This window comes from Aedes albopictus, chromosome 3 (genome assembly GCF_035046485.1).
Source record: "Aedes albopictus strain Foshan chromosome 3, AalbF5, whole genome shotgun sequence".
In the NCBI taxonomy this organism is placed as follows: Eukaryota; Metazoa; Arthropoda; class Insecta; order Diptera; family Culicidae; genus Aedes; species Aedes albopictus.
This window is the reverse complement of record NC_085138.1, coordinates 250,326,882-250,353,509: the sequence shown is the minus strand read 5'-3', so window position 1 is coordinate 250,353,509 and position 26,628 is coordinate 250,326,882. Positions and strand designations below refer to the sequence as shown.

Sequence of the window (26,628 nt, the reverse complement as noted above, 5' to 3'; positions counted from 1 at the left end):
TACTTTTACAGAATAATCTGTACCTGTGGCAACACTGGGTGTAGCACTCGGCGCTCTCCCCCACATCATCGTCCGAACCGAATTCCGAATTGAAACGAACCGTTGGTTGCATGAAACACCTCGCCGATCGTGTGCGTGCGTCCGCTGAGGTGCGTTGGTGTGCTCCGGCCTCATAAAACCCGAATCCAGGGGCGTTGTCGGCAACTAACCAAGAGAGAGCAAGCAAAAAGCGACAAGTCCACTTCGCAGCAGCTCATTTAGTGTGTGATCGTCAAGGAGTACAGTCAGAGTCCCGGCGTTGTTCTTTGTGTCTTTCTGTGGCTTTCTGTAAGGAGAGAAGCAGCAGAAAAACCAGAAAAAAAAGTGAAGTGTGGTGAAGAAGCATTAAAAAAGACAAGGTTTTCTCGTGTTCCGTCGTCGGAAAACCCGCAAGTTTTAAAACTCGAATTTAGGCAGCCCTCGGTCGAGAAGGCTACTAGTTTTTCTCTGTTAATTTGTTAAGAAACAAAAAACCCTTTCACCATGAGAGAAATCGTCCACATCCAGGCCGGACAGTGCGGAAACCAAATTGGAGCCAAGGTGAGTCGAGTTCTGCGTTCCGGGGGACATCTGCTTGGAAAAAATGCGAGGAAAAGGAAGTGACTTGGGGATTTTTTTTTTTGAAACGGACTCCCGGCGAAAGCGTGGAAGAGAAGTGCCAAGTGTCCGGTTAACACACGGCGAGTGGAATTCCATTGTGTGAGCTGGAGTCTCCAAAATGGCTTCTCCAGTTGTGCTATTAAAATGGACATTTTTTTCAATGGTGGTTGGTGTTGAGTTCCAACATGGAATCGATTTTGTGCGAAATGAGAAAAAAAGGATACGTGGCGAAGTGAAAAGACATCCTTCGGCCAGCTCCGCGAAGACTGGGTTCCGGTTACAGTCGGAGTGTGACGCGTGGCGCAGGCGCTTCGCAAAAGTGGGCCGACGAAATTTGCAGTTTTCTGCTGCCAGTGCCGGTATGAACATTGATCGGATCGATTCCGGTGCGGCAGATAATGGGGAAAGTTCTAACAGATTTTTTTTGCGCTGAGCTAAGCCGGCTTGTACAACGAACGAACGGCCTGTTACTACCACACGGAGACACGGCAACAGCACAGCACAGCTAGCAAGCAGCAGTGCGGCTTACATTTGAATTTGACGGTTGGTTGGCGGGGAAAATGCTGTTTGGTGTGCGAGAGAAGCGCGCGCGGCTTTCAATTTAATCCCTATCCTGCGTTCCCTTTGCTTTGCATGAGTGGTCGTCGCCTGCTATCTATGTGGTAAGGTGAAAACGGCGGTGTGTGAGAGAGCGGGAGGTTAGAAATGGGATTTAGCCGGCGATTGTACAAACACTATCGTTGTGTGAGAAAAATTCCGTTAATTTTGTTTGATTGGGGTACACGCGTCTCACCGAAAAAACTAACACCACTAGCAAGAGTTTAGTTCAGTAAAAATCGTAATTTTCCTAAGAAATATTGATGTTTTCACCTAATATTTCCGATTTTTGTGTCTAAATGTTAAATTTGATCAAAAGTAGCTTGATTTTGGGTCGATGTTTGTCAATATTTTTTTTCGAATCACCACTGACAGCATTCCCAGTATGAAAAATGTAGTGCCGACCCATGTGAAAACTCACAGCATGGAAAAACGGCTGATGATTGGATGGTCAAAGTTGTTACATAATCTGAATCATCACCAGAAAATAATTCGAAATCTACTATTTTATTTATTTTGATGAGATTTGAACTTCGTTTAATCCTAATTTTGCAATAGGGTCATTTTTTCCCCAAACCGTACACGACGTCAGCGACCTATTCTCAACGCGATGCAATAGGAATGACAATTTTTCTTCGGCACGATATTTATGACATTCGGTCGATAAAACCTATTTTTTCCACAAAAATTTCAACGTATTTGTTTACACTGAGCCAACTCTCCCGATCACGGTTATATGTCAATCATATATTACTGCACTATTGGAATATCATATGAATCTAATCTAAGGTTGAAAATGGGAAGTGAGAGTTATATGCGACGCATGTGGTATGACTCTCAGGTCGCCATGATACTGTTATATGTCATGCATTTTGCTTCTATCATGCGGGCTGGGTGCGCCAATGTATATGCAACTCCAATAATATCCCTCACATTTTGAAAAAAAGTTCCCTCGGCTGGAGCGGGAATCGAACTCACAACGACTAAATGACCGACGCCGCTAGCCGCACGACCACGAAGCTCACTTACTGGGATTGCGGAAGTCTGCAAAACGTGTTCCACCTGATCTGCCAATGTTGCTTTTCCACCCGGCCAAAGTTATATGCACAGCTGATGTATCGATCGTGTTATGTGCATATAACTCCGATATGCGCACGAGTCATTTAGATTTATTAGAAGGCTTTTCAATCGGAACTGTTTATGATATGATACGTATAACGATTCATTTGAAGTGAACGTGTCAGACTAGGGGTAAAATGTATGTGTAGCGTCTGATGGATTAGGCTCTTAGAATTATTTCAGTGTACTTTACAAATATCAAACAAAATATAACAACAATAAAATCGACAATGATTTTTCATAAGGGCCTAACTGACTTGATAGATTTCTCTTCGTCGACTTTCTCTTTCGTTAATAACTTGATCAAAACGAGCAAAATCATTATTCTTTTTGTTTCTATAGCAAGATGTACCTAGTCATCTCCTTCGCATTTCAATCAAAAAGTTTTGGGAAAACTCAATATACATTCTGTAATAACACAAAGAGAGGATCGATGAAGAGAAATCGAAAATGTCAGTTAGGCCCTAATGAAGAATCAGTGTCGAAATATTTAAAAAAAAAATGCGCTGTTTTTATAAAGCAACCGCAACAAAAGTATCTTTTTTAGTTTTTATTGACTACACTAAATATTCAATTGTGTCAATTCAACGTAAATTTCGTAGACATTTTTGTGAACACAATATCATGTTACTTTTTTTTTTGCGAAATGAAGGGTATTTCCCAATGCAAAAATCCTATTGGAACTTTTTCTGTCAAATTTAGCATTCGTACGAGATTTTTCCTGTTATATATTTTTTTTATCTGTATTAACGAGGTTTTTAGCCCTAGGTTCATCTTGGCACTCACGCTGTACTTCCCTTCCGAAGGAAGAACTCACATTTTGCGAGTTTGTCGGGAGTGGAATTCGATCCCAGGTCCTCGGCGTGAAAGTCAAGTGTTCTAACCATCACACCAGCTCCGCTCCACTTCCTTATATTATTATATTTTATTTTTTTTATATTATATTTTATTTATTTTTTAATTTATTTTGTATAATTTGTCAAATTGCGTCCTCTGTTCAGTGTTCTTGGAGTTAGTTTTTGCAGTATTGTTAATAGACTGTTAACTTGATAGAATGCTATATATTTTTTTTCATTCTACATTATTATTAAGATCGTACTAAACTAACAACGAGGGATAGCTACTTTTATTTTGAAGTTCGATGATGTTTTTGTTAACAAATGGAGAAACAATCCCAAAAATCGAATTCGAAAGCAAAGTTACCTTTGCAGTAGGATTTGACTACTAGCAATTCGAGCCATTTCTAGATAGCTTTCCAATATTACGCAGTTAGTTCACCACTGGACTTTCACTGGAGTTCTAAGATTGATAGGAAAGTCACTTCTTTTGACAACTCAATATTCGACACCGCTGCTTCGGGAGAACACATTTCTGTCTTAGCACATTTTGACATTTTTTATCTAGTGAAGACCTCAGGTAAGCTCTGCGTAGAAAGCAATTCTGGTGTATGGGAACCCTACAACAGCATATTGTCTTTCCGCCTCAAACGAAGCATTTCTAGAAAATTTTCAGATATTAATTTATGCTTCTAATTCTGTTATTTTGGAGTGATCCTTGGAGGGGGCGCCAGGTCAATTTTTGAAAAATTTGATGATTTGGGAAGTTTTGCCTGGAAAAGTCTGTATTCGTGTGGGAAACCTTACAAACTCCGAACATTTAATGACAGACTTGTTAGAATCCCAATATGGCCGCCACAATGACCGACTTTGGCACCTACTCACGATTTTGAGGGCACAAATCTCTTCGTAAACAAAACCAGCGCACCTGAGCTTCTTGTTTTAAGCTTATTACAAGTGAGCAAGAACAGAATAATAAAATGCATTATTGTTTGAAGCTTGCTTCTTGAGATTTGTGCGTTTGAAGTTTTGATGCACTGTTGAACCGGGATTTCAAGACGTTTGTCCTTAATACATTTCGGAAGAAAAAATTAAATGTAATTCCACATTATTATAAAATGAGACTTCTAAAATCTGGAACTCCAGATAATCTGGAAGTCTTTTTAAATTTTATGAATTTTAACTACAATTGGAATTTGAAAGGTTGGCAACGCTAAGATTGTTAAGTTTCGATCAAATTGCAGTTGTTGAAATGTGAAGCAGCTTTCAAATGGAAATTTGCGAAATTTCACTATGATTCTGTGGGAGAAGTATGAAGCATTGCCGAAGCAATTTCTATCGGAACAAAACAAATGTTTTTCGCCGAATGCCGAAGATTTTTACTAAAAGCTTCCGGTTCCGTGAAGAAGTTGTAGTTTTGGCCGGATGATTAGCAGAATTGAATCCAGACAGCGTTTACTCACGGTTAATCACGTGCTAGAGAAACAAGAGGATAACTTCCAGATGAAGCACATTAGCAAGCCAACGATGCAGTTGAGATGCTGCCAATTTCAGGTGGACGCGGATGAATTTTCTCCTTTTGATTTCTCAAAAAACGCTGTCAAGGTTTTTCTTAAACTTCGCTTGGAATACCTTCCAGGGTTTCTGGCACCATTCCTTCTGTTTTTTCCGGCATTTTTCTTAGTACTCGTCCTTGAATTTCTCCCGGAGGTTCTTTCAGGTACTTACCGGCATTTCTCCCAGGACTTATTCCGGGATCTCTATAGACAGTTTTACAGCAACGACTCAGAAATTCCTGAAGAAGCATCGGAAATATTTCGGAAAGAATTCTAGGAAGAAACAAATCCGGGAAAACCGGGAAGATGAAATCTTGGCACACAACCTGAACAAATTTAGTAAAAAGGCTTCGAAAAATAGGAATTGCAGTAGAAATCCAAGGAGGAATCCCGAAAGGATTTTCGGAACAAACCCTGGATAGTTTTCCACACGGCTTAATCCCGTGTCATTCCTTGCTAACGGCGAGGAAAAGGCAAGGCATTTCTGTCTAGTAGAGACGTTGAGCTAGATCGATGCAAATCAAACGTTATGCTGGGATGTTTTCAACTGACAGCATTTCCCAGTGCGGAAAATGCTGACAGCACATATCGTTCAGAGGTTCCAAAAATCGAACAATAATTTTATGAAACAAATGAGTCAGCTTTAATCCTTCACTCTAGATTGAAGAAATCCAAGAAAAACGGTGGTCGCTTCATTCTGGTTCGCCCGAACGTTGATTCCAACTGGAATTGTTATTGAAAATGTATATCCAAGCGCTGTCTCATTTAACACCAACACGGCTTCGGTTGACTCTGCCCCTGCTGTTTGTTTCCTCATTTTCTAGTTCAAAACGTTGCAAACTTTCTGTGCTTCCCTTTCAGTTTGTGCTTTGCACAACTAACGCTTTGTGTGCTCTGTTTCGAATGGAATTTCAATGGCTTTATCCACGTTTTCGCTGACGCTGTTGGCCAACAACGGTCCATTCGTCGGCGGCGATCCGTGTGGGGAAGAGTGTAGCCGTTTTTGCGACCCCGAAAGAGGAGAATCAGCAAACGGCGAAAAAAGTACGTTGATGAAACGCGTTGCTTTTACGGCAGTCGAATTTTGACCGTTGCTCCGGTTGTTGTTTTTGCTGTTGTATGATGCGCGCACAACTCACGAAGGGCAGGTGACGCATCCGCGCTGCTTGCCGACGCGGTTAGCGCTGCTGCTGCCGGGCGTATAGGAAACTTTGGTGTCCCTTCTTTCGCTATCCCGGTTTGGGGACCGGACGGGATCGAAACGGCGGCTGGCAACAGCTGGCAAATGTTTTCCGTTTTCCAACGTTCGTTTTTGTTTCGTGTTGGGACATGAAAATGGGTTTTCACTGTTTGTTGGATTGCGTCGTGGTGTGTGCGTTGGGGACAGCAGCGTACTCTTACTGTGGATTCCAGTTGGAAACTTTTTCGGGCTAATGGATTTTCCATGTGAAACGGGTCGACATGGATTTGGGCGTTAGGAAAACACGTTCGCGTAATTAGAAGTGATTTTTCTATCCATTGCGGCTAAGAACACTATAAGCTTCGAATTTAAACTAAAAGAAAAACAGGTTCCCGGGCACCAAATATCAACACTGCTAAAGAAGCCCGAAATTATCCATTTTGGAAAGCATGCTTGATAGGTGAAAGTCCTACGTTGTGCTCTTAGGCCGTTCGCAATGCTGTTTTATTTTGCATGGCGAGTTTTAAAATTTTTAAAACTCGCCATACAAAATAAAACAGCATTGCGAACGGTCTTAGTTATTATTTTTCAACTGACAGCATTTTCCCAGTGTGAAAAATGCTAACAGCATATCGATCAGTTTTTTTTCCTAATGAGGTGAAGTTTTTAAAGTTTGTTCGTAAAGTGCAGTTTTATCAAATCAACAGCTCAAAGAATTGTTGTATAATTATCATAATTTCGTTGAAACGTTTCCCTTCCCCTTATGGTTGAGGTTTGCTGAAAGCGGTGATTCAGTCAAATTGATGTCTGAAAGCGAAGGGGGTTTCTCTGCCTAATTTTATTGGAATTTGAAATGACAATATCAGTTTTTCAATGAATCAGTTCGATTATTTGAAGGTATAAATTTATAGTCGAGAATGTCACTCGGGTTACAGTCGTTTATCTATTTGTTATCATCCAAATGAGGTGATCATTGCGTAGATAACACTCCATACTTGTGTAACGTTCAGCATTGATACTGTGTGATAATGCATTCATGTCATCATGACAAGCGACCGACAACACATCAAGCAATCAAGTAGGCATGGCGAATCTTAGACATCCGTGTCGTCCACACTCGGCCAGTAACGTCAAAGTGAAAAGTCAGAACACATTCCGGAAGCTCCCGTTTGCTCGCAACACCTTTATTTAACCGCCTGATCTTCGCAATACCTTGTTCAAAAGGACAACGATTACAAAGATTAACATATTAACTATCAATCGCTAGCAAATATGATTGGTTGATGGGCGTTTTTTCCGTTTTCCTATGACTGTCATTCAGTTTTCGAACATCATACGATAGGTAAACCATTCGTTTTCTGAATTAGTGTCGAACTAGGACGCGATCGATTTCAGTATAGATTTTTCCTTCAGTAAGCATTCAGATATTCTCTACCAAACACTGACAATGCATCCATTTTGCGGAAGAAAGCCATAAATTTGGAAACAAATTGACCAAAAGCAATTAAAACGTTTAAATAGTTAGTCATCGACCGCACATCATTCGGTTTCGGTTTCCATTCCGATGAACCATGCAGTCAACTGCTGCCACCTAAAATAATAGGGAATAAACCTTCACATATGGCTCCCCTAACCCGTCGTCTGAAGTAATCGAGCTTAATCGAAAACGATGCCTGTGTCACACAGGGGTCTCTAAATTTAGCACCTTTTTCAATTCCCCCTTCATAGGGAAGAATGTGTGACATCGAAAACGACGGCTGCGGCAACGACGGCCTCGTTCCTTCTGACTAGGTCCATCTACCGTTGTAGAGAAATCAATCCCCAATGAGGGGGAACTAGACAGTAGACACAGAACCCCCTCTGATTGGGAAGCAGTGAAAGAAAAACCATTCCACTGAGCTGTTTCGTTGTTCGGTGGAAGCGCGCTGGTAGCGCCCGGCTTCTATACAGTTATTTTTCTGTTACTTTTTCTTCTATCCAAAACACGAAAGAAACGCCGAGTAGAGACGATGACTGCAGTGCGCTGGAATGCGCTTCGCTACGTCGCCGTCTCTTTAGCAGCCAATCTCGGTAAAGTGGGATGAAAAAGATAACTGTACATTCGATGGCCACAGCGGCCTCGGAGACGGCGGTGCATGCCATCATCATCATCGTTTGGTTAAGGCACGTTCTCCGCCGGGCCGGCTGGCATTTGTTCGGGGTCGGTTTCAAAACCTGCTCGCGATGACATGACATAAAATGACAACTGCGCTGCGGCCCCGTATAAAACGGAGACGGAGGCTGTAGCGCACCGTCTTTGGTCAAACTCTGTCCGTAGGGCTATAAATGGAAGGTTGTACGAAAAATTATACATACTGCCTTCAACCGTATACCCAAAGCCTAGCCATCACAAGGGCTGACAAACCGCGGCTTTTCTCGAGTAGAAAGTGTTTGGGGCCGGCCCGGAGATTGGAACCGACGAGAAAAGTTGTTATTAAAAGTTTTAGCCGGCTGGTTGGCCTCTTTTCGGTTTGTTATGATTTATGTTTGTGAGCTTGTGGAGATTGGTCTCCTTTTTCGGGTTGGTCCAATCCAAATGGGAGCCCCCATTGTCAGTTCCGGGTGGCTTGAAACGTGGGAACCCAGCAGTGAAGAATGCGTTGTCGGAATGCTGCAATGCTGTCAGTTTTGTGTACATGCGCAGCGCACGCTAATGCCTTTCACTGCGGGATTTACTGATGGCGATGCCCACAATAGCTACGGACGCAAACCGATTCGAAATTACACGGTCTCTTTCGGATGATCGCGAGCCCATGTGCCATTGATCCGGTGACGGTTCACCGGGGTGCGCCATGCGCGCGCTATATGAAAGCGGATCCCTTTTCAATCGAAGATCCATCACTTTCAATTTATCTTCATCCCCCTCGGAGTCTAGGATTAATTAGAGCATTAACACTAACAACGAAATACGAGATTGATTGGTACTGTTAGCGGGCGTGCCCCCTTCTTTTTTTCCTGGCCGCGCTTGCGGCACGTCATCGCTGCCGTTGGCAGAGTCATTAAAACGAAATTTTACAGACTCAAATTTCACACTCCAATACCCCCTCACTTTCGAGCGGCGTTGATGACGACGAGCAATGCTCTCGGAATGGAGAGTAACGATCGCTGGTGATTGGACCGCGCGGTACTCTACTCACTATGCTCGATCACGTCTTCCTGCGAGGGAAGTGATTGTTGGATTTATTTTCAGATAATGGTTTCATTCATGAGGCAACGTTGTTTCTCCGGGGATGAGTCAGGGAATTTTCTAGGATGTGCGACGATCGACGTGCATCGATGCGATCATATCTCTTAAATAAATACCAAAGTGATCGCGCGCGACGATCGTGCATCCTAAAAGAACAGGAAAACTCTTTCCTCTTGAACACACAGGGATTGCAGTACCGATCCCCGATTGAATGACATACATACCGTCTACGAACGAACGTTCTTTTCTTTCGATCGCCGTAGAATGCTGAACAATCGCAGTTCAGTGAACCTTCGTAAAAGATCGTTCCAGGTCTCTGGAATCACTTACATTTCTGCAGCACCTTTCCCTTCATCGAGGAATGCGTCGCTGCCGCGCATTTCCGACTCCCCCAAAACCGTCGAAAAGAGAAAGTTTTGTTTGGATCTCGTGGCGCGTGAAATGATGGAAGGTCGCGACGCGGGTCGGTGATCTCCTAGTACCTTTCGTTTTCTTCGCCCCGTACTAACTTACACCGAACGCAACGGTTGTTCACATGATGAACCGAGCGCATCGTGCACATTCCAAAAACATCCATTTTTATCGCTGACACGTTGCCATTTGGCTGTTCCGCGTGTACCGAGCCCCATTTTGCTGTGTTGTCGTTTAGCGGCCGCCTCGACGCCGGTAGGAAAATATGTATGAGGCCAATTTGGCCGCTGTCATGTTTTTTCATCGCTTTTCTTTTGGGGGGAAATTCGCCGGTCAGCGAGCGCCGCTTGTTTCCAAGTGATCGTCGTGGCCGGCGTTGCCGCTGAGTAAGAAAGAGCAAACAAATTTGCTGATTTTTGCCACGCGGCGTTGCAATGGTACGCTGCGCATCCGCTCTCGTCATCTCGATACGGTTGAGTTCGCGGTCCGTTGAATGGCTCAAGTGGGAAATTTACGAGAGAAATTCACCTGCTGTTGAATTATGCATTTTTATGCAGATCGACAAACGCTTTTTGGCAATGCTGTCAGTCTGTTCCCACGATCTCCTTCGCGGGGTTGAGTAACATTTTTCGGTGTGGGAAACTTTTGAAGATGATTACTGAGATGCTGTCAGTTTCATAAATTTCGCAGTTCCTGACCATTTTGATCCAAATTTTGAGTTATGAAATGCTAGAACATAAAATGCGTGGCCGGTAATATTTACTTTCATGCTTCGATGATTTTGACTGTTGAAAAGCAAACTCATCCAAACAGTTCTCTGTTTTTTTGTACCATCATTGAGGCGCATGCTGTCATCATTTCATCCAATCCATATAAAGTAATGTCGCTCGCAGCCGCTATTAAATCGGCGTTGGCCTCACGTTGTCGCCACGGTGATGCTGTCAAAGCATGCATTCTACGCCCCCGCATTCGGAGAGAACCAGTTTCCCATGGTCTCCTGCGATCAATAAGCTCTAAAGTCATCAACCATAAACCCACGAGCACTTTATTTCCATTCAAGGAAGCCTGCTACTCCCACTTGGATCCCGTCCCGTCCGTCGTCTTGGCCATGGCGGTGGCAGTCAGTGGCGGCAACGGCGAACTCCTACTCACGTGCCCTGCTTCAAATCCGGCCCGGCCTACTATTGCTTGCAGGCTGCCTCCGAAGCCAGCCAGTAGTAGGTAGTCGACTATAAACAGTTAATTCTAGCCTTTCGGTTATAACACGGCTCAGCTCAACCATGAAGGGAATAAATATTAGTCGATAATCTTTTTTTTTTTCGCTCGCTGCCGTTGTTCCACGTTGGCTGGCTGCTGCCGGGCCGGGCCGCCTCGTCGGAAGAAACGAAGCCATAAAAGATGGCTGCTCAATTCGCTGTTGGCGCAAGTCGTTTCTACTTGATCAAGCAGCCCACGCCACACCCAGCTTAAATTGCTCCTTGGGCCGGATGAGGGGCGGGGGAGTACTGATCCGGAGATTAAGTCGGAGACGATCCTCAAATTGGTCCAAATTCCGTAAGGCATGAACGCTCTAGTAATTTCCCAAAACGTACCGCGCTCATAGGCGAAACTACTGGGGGTGCCGGGGGTGCCAGGCACCCCCTAGAATTTAAATGCGGTGCTGTGAGATATGGAGCGATGAATGATGAATAGATGAACTAATGAATATTTGTTTGTAGTGCACCCCCTGGTAAAAATCCGTAGGTTCGCCTATGACCGCGCTGTGTGAACTTCTTCGCGCAGTGACACACAGCTTTCGTGGATTTTTGATTGCATCTCTGTTGTCCTCTGCTGGAGTTTCGCGACGTGGAGAAAGGAGAAATTTGCGTCACTCGCTTGAACACAGTTGTAATGACAGTAATATATCAGTTTCTCCAATCTGCGGTTGTGGCAGCCCAGCACCTGCTTTGCTGGTAAATTTTCTCATGTCTCGCAGTTTCGGATGCTGTCAGTTTCCCGTTTGGTCAGTTTTGCGATCGACGCGGGGACATTAACGAACGATCAGGGGGAAATGGCAAGGCGGTTCAAATTATAGCCTTTTACCCACAACACTTGGATATGGAATCGCTTATGTGGACCGTTGCGGCGTTGCACCAACGATGGGAGTCAACGACTAAAATTAATTGATAAATAAAGGTGATTGATTGGGCTAAGCGAGAGAAAAGGGGCACTTAGTTTTGCGCTTTCTTTTCATTTTCGTTTTGGAATTGATTGGACCCACAGCCCAGAAGTTGAGCGGTTTCGATTTCTTTCAACGAAATGTGTCGCATATGTGATGGTCTCGTTGGAGGACTGAGTGGTTAGCACACGGAACTAAAAACGCTGCAATTTAAAATTACGTAACTTAAGAGATTGATGAGAAATGGTCGCACATTGACAAACTAGCTATGAGTGATCATTTGGGAAGGAAATTGTCCCTCGTAAGATCATATTGATGTCGAAATTACCCCTCGGGATAACGACTGTTGAAACAGTTTACCCCCAAGGGGGAATTTCATCACAGGTGGGGAATTCGTCATGATCATCTCTTTTAACAACTAGGGTGCCTGTACCAGTTATCGCACCACCTAAGAAAAACTATTTCTACAAAAATAAGAAGAAGACCAACGAATGTAAACAATAAGTCAAATGACAGATTAGTTTTCATACTTTACAGGAAAAATATAAAACCGGAGCCAAAACTACTTTTAGTATTTATTACGGCGTGTGCCAATGATAGGAACCCTGTACCAGTTATGGACACATTTGTTAATTTGGGTTCCACTTCGCACTATTTACATGCATTCCTTATGGGATTTGCCATAACTGGTACACTATGGCGAAATAGGGTGCAAGGAGGCCGAAAAGTTAAGGAAAATGATTTATTTCTACCAGAATTTGAGCAAATTGTGAAGTTTGAATGATTGCAATCATCTTTTGTGATCGTGATCTGTTGTCCACGATTTTTTTCTTATTGATTTGTATCTTCAAAGGTTGAAAATCAACTATGGCGAATTTGAGGTACTATAGCCATAACTGGTACACTGAGCCTACAATCGAAAGTGCAATTAAAATCTGTATCATTCAAACGACGAACGTGAACTGTTTTCTTTGAAACAATTTGTTCATTTTCAATATTTTTCCTATGGCTCGGCTGTTGCTTTAGCATAGCATAGCATAGAATGAACACTAGGCCGTCCCTTATTTTGCAAAATTTAGAAATGTTATAAGTTCGTTAGTGGAAAATGATCGTTTTAGCTAAAAAATGATCATGTCAAAATTTGAAGCCCCGTACCTCAAGGGGCTTAAAGTTGTCAAAAATTGTATGGGACCAAAAAAACATGATTTTTTTTTCGACAAAACAAATACGCTAAAACCAGTGATTTCATGACCCTAAAGGGCCAAAAATGTGCTTAGATTTTCGATATCTCTACTCGTTTCCAAGATATTGACAAAAAAACAACTGCAAAATCAGCATTTTTTACCATTTTTTTAGATTCCAAAGAAAACTTACCCTATTTTGTTCAATAACTCAAAAACGAGTAGAGATATCGCAAATCTAAGCACATTTTTGGCCCTTTGGGTCCTAAAATCACCGGTTTTAGTAGAATAGCGTATTTTTTTTGTCGAAATATGTATTAATGTATCTTAAATGAATTTGTATTGTTCTCAGCTGAAAGGTAAACCAAATCTCTGAAATGTAAATGTAAATATTAAATGTAGTAACGTTGAATTCCAGAAATAAATTTAATTGAATTGAATTGAAATTTCATGTTTTTATGGTCCCATACAATTTTTGACAACTTTAGGCCCCTTGAGGGACCACTTAGCCTTGAGATACGGACTTCAAATTTTGACACGATCATTTCTTAGCTAAAACGATCATTTTCCACTAACGAACTTATAACATTTCCAATTTTTGCAAAATAAGGGACGGCCTAATGAACACTTGCACAAATCGTGGATGGAGTTGCAAAGATGAATACAATCCATTGCCTTTGCAAATTTCACTACTATCTACAATAATATAGAGCCACGCATTTTCAAACACCTGGCCAGGTTCTTGCAAGCATTTCTATGCACGAGGTTTTAATTCCCATTCTTGGTCCCATCATCAACGCTTTGAAAGCGTCCAGACCTGAAACAGCTTCCGGTAGATGATAGATCTAGGTAATATAGCAATATATTATACAAAAAATGATTTGGAATGACCTCACCAAGTCGGACGAACGCACCAATGTTTCGATTTCATCCCATTTCTGGCCAAACAATGAACTAGCGGCAACGGGTCATTTGTAGGTAATTGCGCGAAAAGTGCATTTTCTGTACACATGGAAAAAAATAACGACAAGTTAAGAAAATACTTGTCATTTTTTCCACGTGTACAGAAAATGCACTTTTAAGTGCTTATCGCAATTATCAAGAAATTCCCGGCAAAAATCATCCTAGATCCTCGCAACGCACACTGTTTACCGTACTCGACAAACAACAAGTTTTCTATAATGAATCTTTCGAGTCTAGCCATATACATTTGTTTACTTTTCGCGCCGAATAACCATCCGACATAGTCGCCTGCCTACTTAAATTCAAGAATCTATCTTGTTTAACTACTGGTCCATCGGACTCGATTATCCGGAGCTGGGATCTGAAGCTTCCCAAACATATCTGGGGCATGGAATATTGTATGAAGCTGAAAGTTTGGCATTTTGTCAAAATAACTTTGAATATTCATCAGTCAAAATTTCAGCTTTGCACATCATTTCGTTTGCCAGATATTTGTTTGGCAAGCTTCAGAACCCGACTCCGGATAATCGAGTCCGATCTGTGATAGCCCTATCTAAATTCTTGGTTTAAACCATAAAATATAATCCAAGAGAGCATATTTACTCATTTTTTGACGTTTTTATTGACCGTGGTTGAAAGTACATAATTTTTAATTCTTTTGTCCCGTCCCTAGCTTATTTCACATACTTTGAGTGTTTTTTTTCACCGTGTATGTCAGATAGAAACATTTTTAAACCCCCAGTGCGAAAATGTCGAGTTTCATCAAGTCAAGGTCGACCTCAAATGTCAAATTAGAATTATTTACCATTTTACTTATATCAAATTTTCTCATTATTCATTCGTTTTTCGAGTTTAAGTAAAGTACAATTCTGATTAGAATTGCGTGCTTTATCGTATTATTCATTTAAAGCGTGAATTCGCATTTTCAACATGTAATGTCTCGTTAAGTCGGAGCATTTTGTACCGAGATTTTGGTAAATTGTTATCGAACATGAGGCTACGTTATCTCGTATCCGCTAAGCAACTCTCGCATGACATTTGTTTTTGTCAAAAATGCCATGGGCTGTAGATTAACATTGTTTTGAAGTGTGTAAAACTTCACAGTGGATTTTGAGAAGAGGTTTTCTTTCAGTGTATAGTCTTATCCATCACTAACGAAACATTTCCTTGACCAAAGTACATACATAGTTTTGAAGAATGCAGTTGTATTTCCAATACACATTTGAGTATATATTAGGAATTCCTAACTCACTTTCATCGCTACAGTGTAGCTTTCTCCAGTCTATATCTCTCAACATTCGTACTTCGTGACCAGCCCACTGAAGTCTGTCGTATTTCATACGTTTTCATTCACAGTCAAATAAATTCAAAATTCGCAAAATTAAATTTCCTACTGAGAATTGATGAGTATTGCAATACCTAACTCCCACAACATCAGGCAAGCAATGCACATCGGATGTGCGCAAACATTTCTATTTGCAAAGAAGGTGTTATCTCTGAAACCATGGACATGTGTCTGAGATCCACTGCTGCAGCAGTAATGCCCCAAGTCTGTTTACGCCGTTCGCAAATTTTAAATGTTTGGCTATGAACTGTGTCGTATAAGTGTCGTGTCATTCGCCGCGGTGTTTACAGTTCTTATCGCTAACGATCATCAAAAAATCGTAGGCGATGTGTGTTCCCAAGTCGTCTCTAACTTATAATATGTCTAAGGTAACACCTTTTTATAAACACTTTGCCGGTGTTTCTCTGTAAAGCTCCCATGAATCGCCGGTTTCGAGTAGCTCGGGTAAAAAAGCGCGTTTGCGTGTCGCCATACCATGTGGATGACATCATCCCGAACGGCCGGCGAATGCCGGTTGCCGCACGCATCTGTTTCTCTAAACAGCCCTAAGACTAGGCGTTCCTCTATTAGTTTGCAGTCACCGGACAGAGACCGGCTGCTGCTACAGTATGCATTAAGGCCACTCCATTATTAGGGGGATAGAGAGGCCATTTTTCAATAAAAATTGTCACCGTCGACGTCTTCCGTTGTTGATTCGAGGCGGCATAACAAACTACCGGACCACATATGGCTCTCGCGTCGATAATTAACATTTTTGTTTCGTGTCCACCGAGACAAATCGTTTGTTCCAGCGCTAACAAAATTGTATCATTTGCTCCCCTGAATCGTGCCGAGAAGTATTGTGTCATTCTGGGCATAACAGGCCCCAGGTACGACGGTGATGATTGCATACGCGCGTGTGCGAATCGCGTAGGATGACATCATCCGACGTCGCCACCGCAGCACACTGTATAGGTAGATGTAGTCCGCAATGACCCTCGCACGCGGGGCGACTGGCGGGAACGACACTCCGCCACTGCTCCAATGCAAATTCTTCTCATTTCCTCCATTTATGGTCATAGAGATGGTGTTGCTGCTGCGCGATTACTTTATTCGTTCGTTCGTGTCTCTCCTAGGGGGCACTTCAGACGACGACAGCTGGAAGACGAACACCGACAACGCGACGGGCGGATGTCGAGTGGTTGTGGTCTGAAAGGCTGGGGACACACGACATCGATATCGGTGTATGTACCGATGTGACACCCCTGTCCTCAAAAGGCGGGTTTCAAGTGGCCTGGATTTCGCATCTGGATCCAGTGCCAGTCAGTGTGGTGGCCCGTGTGGGTGACGTGGCTTTTCACTGCCCACCTTCACCTGTTTGTGTCTCTGTGTGTATGTGCCTGTGGCTTCCTTCCTCCTACCTGGGTAGCAATCAGAGCCCACACACCTGCCTGGCGGCGATGATGATGGCGGCTTAGAGAGCGAAACAAGCTTTCCAATCGATGCCCGATGCCGTGTAGCTGTTTCTCCCTTTCTTCGCATCATCGATTCTCCCCTTCTCCACCGAAACAGAGGTGCCTACTTCAGGCCATCGACGACGAAAGCGTTTTGCTTCGTTTTTATCGACCTATTCCAACAGAAACACACGCCACGCCGATGATGGTTTGCTAGAAACCATGGTGAGAAAGTCGGAACAAACAAACCGTTGAGGCACGGTTTCGTCCTCAGGCTGTGACCATAGTGGGTAAGGTGAGATGCGATCGGATGCGATAAGTTATGAGATGAGAAGAGGGAAGTTTGATAGGCCATAGTGCATGAGGTTTTCAATGAGGGTGCGCATGTTGTTTTCACATCCTTTTTCGCCTATTTCGTGCACATCAACGACTCGCGTGATTTGATCGATGAAGTCGCTTGTATGTTGAAGCGCTTCTTTGGATGTGGGTAATGAAATGATCGTTTCATCTGTAAGAGCGGAAAGATAAAATGCACCTGCTTTTTGTTTTGCGCGGGCCGTTTTTTTTGCTATAACTTAGTCAGTTTTGATCCTGTTGCAATAGCAAAAACCGACCAGTTCAAAAAACAAATTTGGTGTAACTGTACAAGATTGAGATTATTGAATTAATTATTTGATAAAAGAATTATAAAATGTAATTATATCCGCATGAGGGATGTCTTTATGTATACACATATTATTACTTTCCGGACTGAGCTATCTGAGTGTTGATTTCAATTTAAATCAATATGAGACTGTTATACTGATTTTCGGCATTAAAACATTACTTTATTGTGCTGATCTCGGCAAAAAGAAACAAAAATTAGGCAAGTATGTATTATTTAAGGGTATAGATTTTTTTATTACAAAATTTTCGGCGACATCTACGAGAAAAGATGTCTCTTCAGGGTGTCTACTACCTGGAAAAACCTGGAAAACCGGGAATCCTCAGGGAATTTTATTTAACAGGTAAAAACCTGGAATACTCAGGGAATTTCTTGAGTACTCAGGGAAATTTTACTCCGAAAAAAAAAAATCATTGGGTCGTATGAACCTGGTAGTAAAAATCCATATAGAAATTTCGCTACAAGGATTTTTTTTCCAGAAATTCCGTCAGAATTTCTTTCTGGAACTTCTTTAACAATATCTCCTGGAATGTCTCCCAGGATTTCTTATAAAATTCCATTCCGCATTTTTGACGCTATTTTTCTTGGTATTCCTTTTTGATTTTTTTCCGGAAAGGTATACTTCCGGATTCCTTCCAGGATTCCTGAATTCCAACCGATTTCTCCTGGAGTTTTTCACGGGGGTGCTATTTCTTCTCAGAGTTCCTCCAGTGTTTTACTCAAAGAAATCTTCGTAGGATTTCTACCAGAATTTATTCCGAATACTCTATAAGAATGTCTGTCGGGATAAATCGTGGAATTTCTTTCGGCACTCCTCACGAAAATTTTACCCGATTCCTTCCGGTGTTCCTCTTGGGACTTCCCCAGAAGATCTTCACAGAACGTTTTTCAGAGTTGCTAAAGAAGTTATTCCTGGGGTTCCTACTAAAGTTTCTCCAAGTATTTCTGAAGGTGTTTTCACGAATTTACTGCAAGAGTTCCTCAAGAGATTTCTTTTATTTTTTCCTGTGATATCTTCAAACCATTGCTTTGGGCTTTCTTCGAGATGTTTTTCCTGGTCTCCTACAGGAATTTGTTAAAAGTTTTTGCGATGTTTATTTTGAAGTTTTACCTGAGATTTTTCTCGGAGTATCTCCTGGAACTTCTCTCAGAAGATTCCTTCCGATGTTGGTCATGAGATGTCTCTCAGAGCTTTTCTTAATTAAAATACCCTGGATTTTCCCTTAGATTTTTTTCCAGAGTACCTTCTGGGATTTCTACAGGAGTTATTGCTGATATTTCTCATTGAATTCTTCTCTTGCATATTTTCGGAGCCAGGCTGTTTCTTGTAGTTGTACCGGATTTCTTATAGTGATCCACCTGAGAGTTTTTACAGATATTCTGTGCATTATTCCCAAAATTCTTCCCGGAATCTTTACCAGAAATTGTCCCGAGATTCTGGATATTCCATCAGGAATTTCTACCAAAGTAATTGCAGGGATTCTTCTACGGGTTTTCCTCAGAATGTCTCCTGAGATAACTTACGAAATACCTTATAGGAAATTCATGGAGAAATATTCGAGGGAATTCAAATAAAATCTTGCGAGAAACTCCGCAAAGTGTTATTGAAGAAATCTCGACAGGAACTTCAGGAAAAACCTGAGAAAAAATGAGACATCTCGAAAAAAGTTCGAGATAATAGTAATCCCGAGAAAAAATATTAAGGACATTCAAGGAGTAATTCTGAAAACCATATGGAATCTGTAGTATATCTAGACCAGTTATAGCAAATAGTATTGCCTTAAACAATAATTGATTGTCAATCAATAGTATGTCAATTGGCTATAAAAGAATTATAGCAACTAGGTTGCTCAGCACATGCTGACTTCCGTTCGGTCTCTTTCCTGACCGACCGTCGACCAGTGCAGACGCACATGAAGAAACTATTAGAATAATAAACTAATTAGTTATTAACAAATTAAAGTCTCCGCGTGTGTTTATTCGATTACTTCCTCCCAGCATTTCAGAATCCTGAAAGCAGCTGCGGACGAAGTTCCGCGAAGAAAACAAGAGGAATATCGGAAAACTATCGGTAAAAATCCAATAGTTTATGGATAGCTGTCCCGGAAAACCGTTAAAAAAAGGCATGGACACTGGCTTCATCCGGCGGCTGTATCGATTGAACGAAACTTGACACGGAGTGGCTACGGATTAGAAAATTTTTCATCGGTCGGAGCGGGAATCGAACCCTCATCCACCCGGACTCTAACCGCATGACTACGACATTCTTGAAGAAACTTTGAATAGTTTTGGATAAATCTTCAGGAAGAATCCAGCGAGAATCTCTAGTATATCGGAAAACCTTTGCAAGAAATATCGGGACGTACTCAAACAGATATCTCGTGTGAAAGAATCTTGCGGAAAGCCAGGAAGATACTTTGGAAGAAATTCCAGGAATAATGCTCAGAAATATTGAAAGATTTTTTGAAGAGTAGGGGAACTTATGTATTTTTGGCAGTTTTGTTCTCTTCGTCATGGGGGGTTTTTTGAAACCTGTTGAATTCAGAGTTGGCATCAAATCCTTCCCAACCAAATTGAATATGATCAAGTTTCAAGTAATTTGACCGGCATAAATCCCTCATGACGAAGAGAACAAACCTGGTGATGATACCCTAAGTCACCCTTTATAATTTTTAGAAAATTTGGGTTATTTTTTTAATTATAAACTTTCAAAATTTCATCTGGAAAAACCTGGAAAACTCAGGGAATTTTATTTTGAGTTATGAGTAGACACCCAAGTACACAATATTCATCATATATTAGGTAAAAGAGTATCAATCGAAATCGATGTCACACTCTTTTCTAGTTTTGCCTGACAAAGAAAAAAGCAGAACCTTTCAATCAGAATCCTTTTAGCAATTGAGTTGAATACCATAAAACCCTTAAACTTTCTAACTTGCACATGAATAGCATGCACTGAACAACAAACGACCATTTCAAACATTGATCACTTCATTTAAATCACGAACATAGAAAATAAAATGTTTTTTATACACAAATAATAACAAAAATATGCTGTAAAAAACTCAAACGATTTGATGGAATACTATTTTATAAGCAATGAAATATGTTATTTTACATGGCGATCGATAGACAGTATGATAAATTTTTATTACATCTGGTTCATCAAAATACAAGTCATGTGAAAAAGCATTGGGTTATATTGAAAAACAACAACATATTAACGCATTTTATATTACCTACTAGCATTCCCAATACATTAAATCCGCATTGCTTTACATACACAACGAGCGCAATCATAAAATCCATACCCGACAAGCATTCTCTTGCGTTCTCTTGCGTTCACATGCGTCGAAGCAGCTCCATCGCATCTCCGCACTCATCGCAACTCATCTACTATGTACGGTTCATGCGTTCTGCATATAGTTTCCACAGAGTGTGCTTCGACGCTTATCCGATCTCTTATCTCTTTGCATCGCACCTTACCCACTATGTGCTCAACGTCACAAATGGGATCCCACCAACTCCAGTGGTGGACAGTGGATGATGACTATCAGGTTGCGAAACAAAGGGGAAATGGTTTCGTTTTCTGCCTTTTTAAAATTCTTTCGTGAATTGCACAAAGAAATCAGGCCAAACATATCTAAAGGTCCTATCTGCAGAAGAGAGGCTCTCTTTGGTTTCCCTTTTTTGTTAATATTTCAGCTGTTTATTTGCATTCTGATTGTCTGCTTGCATTGAACTATGGTCAAAACAATCGTCTATTGATTTGTACTGCAAAAATAGTTGAAAAGTGTACCATTACAATGCAATAATTGAAAGAGAAAGTGAACAAAGAGAGTCTCTCAAATGCAGATAGGACCTATTTAAATGTTTGGCCTGAAATATCAAGAATTTTAAAATTCCTCTTGGAAATACAAACAATCCAAGGTTCCTTGGAGCTACCAAGCAATCGTTTTAGGATTTCCGTCAAACCTTCAAAATATTCCATAGAAAATGCACTAGAAATTTAAACAAACACAATAGTTTATTACTGGTAGTTCCTAAAATTTCTTTGAATGGAATCAGGAAATTTTACAAAAAGATAATGAGTCTTGAGAATTCGCGTCGTGTTTCAGTAAAATCCGCGAAAATCTTGACCAATGCTTTAGTATAGTAAAGTTTACGACTCAAGAAAGTAACCGTTTTCGGTTGTCTCAAAGGAAAGAAAAAACTCATTCCTGAAAATAGCCAAACTTCCGAGCATTTATTACATAAAGCATGAAAACACGGTCGCCATCAGGTGAACTAATTCGGTTTTCACATCCTACTAAGTGGCGGTGGCGGCGGCGACGATGAGTCACCACGAGCCCACCCATCCTAATGGGTTCAATGGCCCATTTTCCGTCGTGCCGTGGCATGGCAACAGCAGCACGCAGAGACGGATGACCGGCTACAGGGTCCTTTTCTCTTTTGGTAGCTGTGCAGTGCACGCGTTGTTCCGAGCATGCGCACTACTGCGCAGGCAGCAAGGATCTTCGGCTCCCGTTCACACCGTCGCTCCGGGCGCGGTTGTTGGTGCGCCATTTATCGACCAAACAATGGGGCAGGGGATGTGGTCCAACGGGGTCGCAGGTAGGCGACGGGACCGGAAAAATTCATGACTCATCGTGTTCTCTCCACGATTGGGCTGCAAAACGGTGAGTCGATAAGGAGAGCGTCCAACATAGCTCTGGTCCTCACAAGTTCCTACCTCATGCTTCCACGGGTCAAACGATGACAAAGACCGCCAGCTAAGAGTTGTGTGCTTAGCTGGTAGTGCAGCCTGGGCACTGTTGTCCTTCTGACTTCAGCTAGATTGAGGAGGTACGATCCGAGCGTCTGTTCACCAAGGAGGTGCGGCTCAAACAGCGTCTGTTCTGGCATCCAGCGGCTGAGTATGAAATGCTGTATTGCGTCAGCTATACCTAAGAAGGCAGCCCCTTCAACGCAATGTAGGCAGCGCGGCCCCGGTAAGGTAGCCTGCTGAAAACCTTCAAACACCCAGAAAAGCAATAGTAGAGTGTACCCTGCGGATGATCCTAGATAAATTTCGGGAATATAACTTGCAGACTCACCATCTGTTCATTGATTTTAAAGCAGCGTACGATTCAGTGAAAAGAAATGAGCTTTGGCAGATAATGTCAGAACATGGTTTTCCGGCGAAACTAATTAGGCTGATACGCGCAACGCTGGATGGATCAAAATCAAGTATTCGGATCGCGGACGAAGTGTCTACGTCGTTTGTGACCTTGGATGGATTGAAGCAGGGGGATGCTCTTTCAAATTTATTGTTCAACATTGCACTCGAAGGAGCGATTAGGAGGTCAGGCGTGCAGAGGAATGGCTCTATCATCACACGGTCGCACATGCTCCTCGGTTTTGCGGACGATATTGATCTCATCGGCATCGATCGTAGGGCAGTGGAGGAAGCTTATGCTCCTCTGAAGAGAGAGACAGCGAGGATAGGCTTGACGATTAACTCTACCAAGACGAAGTACATGATAGCGGGTAGAGACAGAGGCAGGCCTAGTGGTGTTAGTGCTGAGGTAGTGATTGATGGGGAAGTGTTTGAAGTTGTTGAAGAATTTGTTTATCTTGGAACACTTGTGACATGTGACAATGACGTTTCCCGTGAAGTGAAAAGGCGTATTGCAGCTGCGAATAGGGCCTTTTACGGATTGCGTAGCCAGCTTAGGTCCCGTAACTTGCAAACGCAAACAAAATTCGCTCTGTATAAGACGCTGATTCTTCCGGTTGCCCTCTACGGTCACGAAGCGTGGACGTTAAAGGAGGTAGACCGAAAAGCTTTTGGAGTTTTTGAGCGCAAAGTGCTGCGGACAATTCTCGGTGGGAAACAAGAAAATGGAGTGTGGCGCAGACGCATGAATCACGAGTTGTACCAAGTGTACGAAGATGCGAATATTGTGAAACGTATAAAATACGGCAGACTTCAGTGGGCTGGACACGTAGTGCGAATGTCGGAAGAAAGAATAGCGAAAACAATATTCAGCAGAGAACCCGGTAGAGGTAGGCGACTTCGTGGGCGGCCGCGAACTCGCTGGCTGCACGCGGTTGAAGAAGATCTACGATCCTTACACGTTCGGGGAAACTGGAGGAACATCGCCCAAGACCGACGAAGATGGTGCTCTACTATACGCTCGGCATTGGAGTAAAGTTACTTTGTAGCCAACAAGGTATCAAGGTAAGGTATCGTGTTCTCTCCTCCAGCTCCCCAAGTAAATCCTGACCGTGTTGTTTGTCGAGACTAACTGGGTGTTGGTGTGCCCTCGTTACGGTCTGGTGGTCTGGTGGTCTGGTACGACGACGACGAGGAAGTCCTGTGGAAAGGGGTTAACGTCTATCTGCCAATCGCGTGCCTTTCCAACATTCTCTTGGCGGTGGGGCTGCGAAAAGGACGATGACGATGAGTCATGCAACGCTCAGGACAACGAAGGCAACTTTTCCCATAGACCGATTTTTTTCCTCGATTAATATCTCTTTGTTGTTTTGGAGGGCAAAGCCATTAAATCAAATTACCGGTTGTTGAGGGACGAGTTTGGATAACAGAGGTGTATTACTCAAAGCATAACTGTAGAAACTTCCTTTGAGTTCCAAATGAGTCATTGGAGGGAGAGTCAGATAACTTTTCACAATTTTCAATCAATTTTTACTAACTGTTCAGTGTCTTGGTTACATAATGCGATTTTAGGCAAAGAGGCCTCTTGAAATACCCTTGGTACTAGAAATCCCTGTGAAACCTTTCTAAAACTCCGCTTAAATATCCTCTGGATCTCCGGAAACTCTTGGAATTTGAATAGCTTTGAAACCCTTAGAAAACTTCCGGGAGTCATTTGTAGACTTCCTTAAACTCAAGAGACTTCTCTTGAAATCCTTTGAAACCCCTCAGAAAACCCCCCTGAAACTGTTTCAAACTTGACAGAAGTCTTCTGAAATGTTTGAACCACATAAAAAGCTTTGAATTCCTCTGAAATCACCGTAGTTGCTTTTAAACTCTACTAAAGGTACCTAGAATCCCCTGAATTTCATTGAAACGTCTGGGAACCTCTTTGTAATCCCCTAGAATCTGGCATGAAAGAACCATCTGAAGCACTCCTGAAGTCGCAAGCCCACTGACATCTCCGGAAATGTCTTGAAATCTCTCTGAATGCTACCCTGAAGCTTCTGAAATCAACTGGCTGATACCCTCGGAGATACCTCTGAATCTCCAGGAAATGCTTTGTAATTCCCTGAAGCTTCATTGAAAGTCTGCCCTAGGTATCACGTTTCTCTTCCATTGTAGGGAGTTCAATTGAAAATATACGCATGGTTGAATCAATTATACGATTTAGTTAAATTAACTACAATGTATGGTTGAATCAAATATGGTTGTGTAAAGCCTAATAAATGCCAAGCAGAGTAGACCCCTCCCAAGTCACTTCTTTTTTTAGATTATCAGCACCTTTACAGATTCCAACAGCCTCAAGAAACAATGACTAACCGCTGCTTTTCCTCTTTCTTCTCCCCTCTCCCCCCGCAGTTTTGGGAAATCATCTCCGATGAGCATGGAATCGACGCCACCGGAGCCTACCATGGTGACTCAGACCTGCAGCTGGAACGCATCAACGTGTACTACAATGAAGCCTCCGGCGGCAAATACGTGCCACGCGCCGTGCTAGTCGATCTGGAACCCGGCACCATGGACTCCGTCCGCTCGGGGCCATTCGGACAGATCTTCCGCCCGGACAACTTCGTCTTCGGACAGTCCGGTGCCGGTAACAACTGGGCCAAGGGTCACTACACCGAGGGTGCCGAACTGGTCGACTCCGTCCTGGACGTCGTCCGCAAAGAGGCCGAATCGTGCGACTGCCTGCAGGGATTCCAGCTGACGCACTCGCTCGGCGGTGGTACCGGATCCGGTATGGGCACACTGTTGATCTCCAAAATTCGTGAAGAATACCCCGACAGAATCATGAACACATACTCAGTTGTCCCCTCGCCAAAAGTATCAGACACCGTCGTAGAACCGTACAACGCCACCCTGTCCGTGCACCAGCTGGTCGAAAACACCGACGAGACGTACTGTATCGACAATGAAGCCCTGTATGATATCTGCTTCCGCACCCTGAAGCTCACAACCCCAACCTACGGTGATCTGAACCATCTGGTGTCACTGACCATGTCCGGAGTAACCACCTGCCTGCGATTCCCTGGTCAACTGAACGCCGATCTGCGAAAACTGGCCGTCAACATGGTTCCCTTCCCACGTCTGCACTTCTTCATGCCCGGATTCGCCCCACTCACCTCCCGCGGATCGCAACAGTACCGTGCCCTGACCGTGCCAGAACTGACCCAACAGATGTTCGACGCCAAGAACATGATGGCCGCCTGCGACCCACGACATGGACGTTACCTGACAGTTGCCGCCGTGTTCCGAGGCCGCATGTCGATGAAGGAAGTCGACGAACAGATGCTGAACATCCAGAACAAGAACAGCAGCTACTTCGTTGAATGGATCCCGAACAACGTCAAGACCGCCGTCTGTGATATTCCTCCACGAGGACTGAAGATGTCTGCCACCTTCATCGGTAACTCGACCGCCATCCAGGAACTGTTCAAGCGTATCTCCGAACAATTCACCGCTATGTTCCGTCGTAAGGCTTTCTTGCATTGGTACACTGGCGAGGGTATGGATGAGATGGAATTCACTGAAGCCGAGAGCAACATGAACGATCTGGTGTCCGAATATCAGCAATACCAGGAAGCCACCGCCGACGAGGATGCTGAATTCGACGAGGAACAGGAAGCTGAAGTTGACGAAAACTAAACTAATTGAGCTCTCACTCACACACATGAACCTGCCTCTCCCCGCCCTCCTTCTGTACCCTTCTCCCCCCAAAAAGGGAAACTACTCTCTCATTCCAAAACAAAAACTTTCCTCTATCTGCGCCACTTCTACTAATCCCAAAAAGAAATGTACCAATTCAGAGAGAATGCAACGTTCTTTTTTCGAAAAGAAAAACGAAAAGTATCGATCAAAAAGAGAGAAAAACCACACATCATTCAACAACAGCAGAAATGTGAAGAAATCGAAACGCAGCAGCAGTAACACCAACATTACGAAAAAGCCAGCGCAGCAAAACAGCAAAATCCTACAAAAAACAAACAACTAAACAAAAAAGCGAGTCGAAAAAATAGCATGAGAAAAGTCGCAAAATTAGTAACCACTGCCAGCTCAGCAAGAAACAGAAAAGAATAAAAGTGAAGTAATTTAAAAAAACGGAAAAACAAACTAAAATCAA

At 42.8% G+C, this 26,628-nt stretch overlaps 1 protein-coding gene across 1 annotated transcript; it reads left to right on the top strand.

Moving 5' to 3' along the window:
* Window positions 1-202: 202 nt before the first annotated feature.
* LOC109422254 (tubulin beta-1 chain) lies at window positions 203-26,628 on the top strand. The gene is made up of 2 exons (XM_019696866.4): window positions 203-579; window positions 24,867-26,628. Exons 1-2 carry the CDS (start codon window positions 523-525, stop codon window positions 26,151-26,153), a joined length of 1,344 nt encoding a protein of 447 aa, XP_019552411.1. The 5' UTR covers window positions 203-522; the 3' UTR covers window positions 26,154-26,628.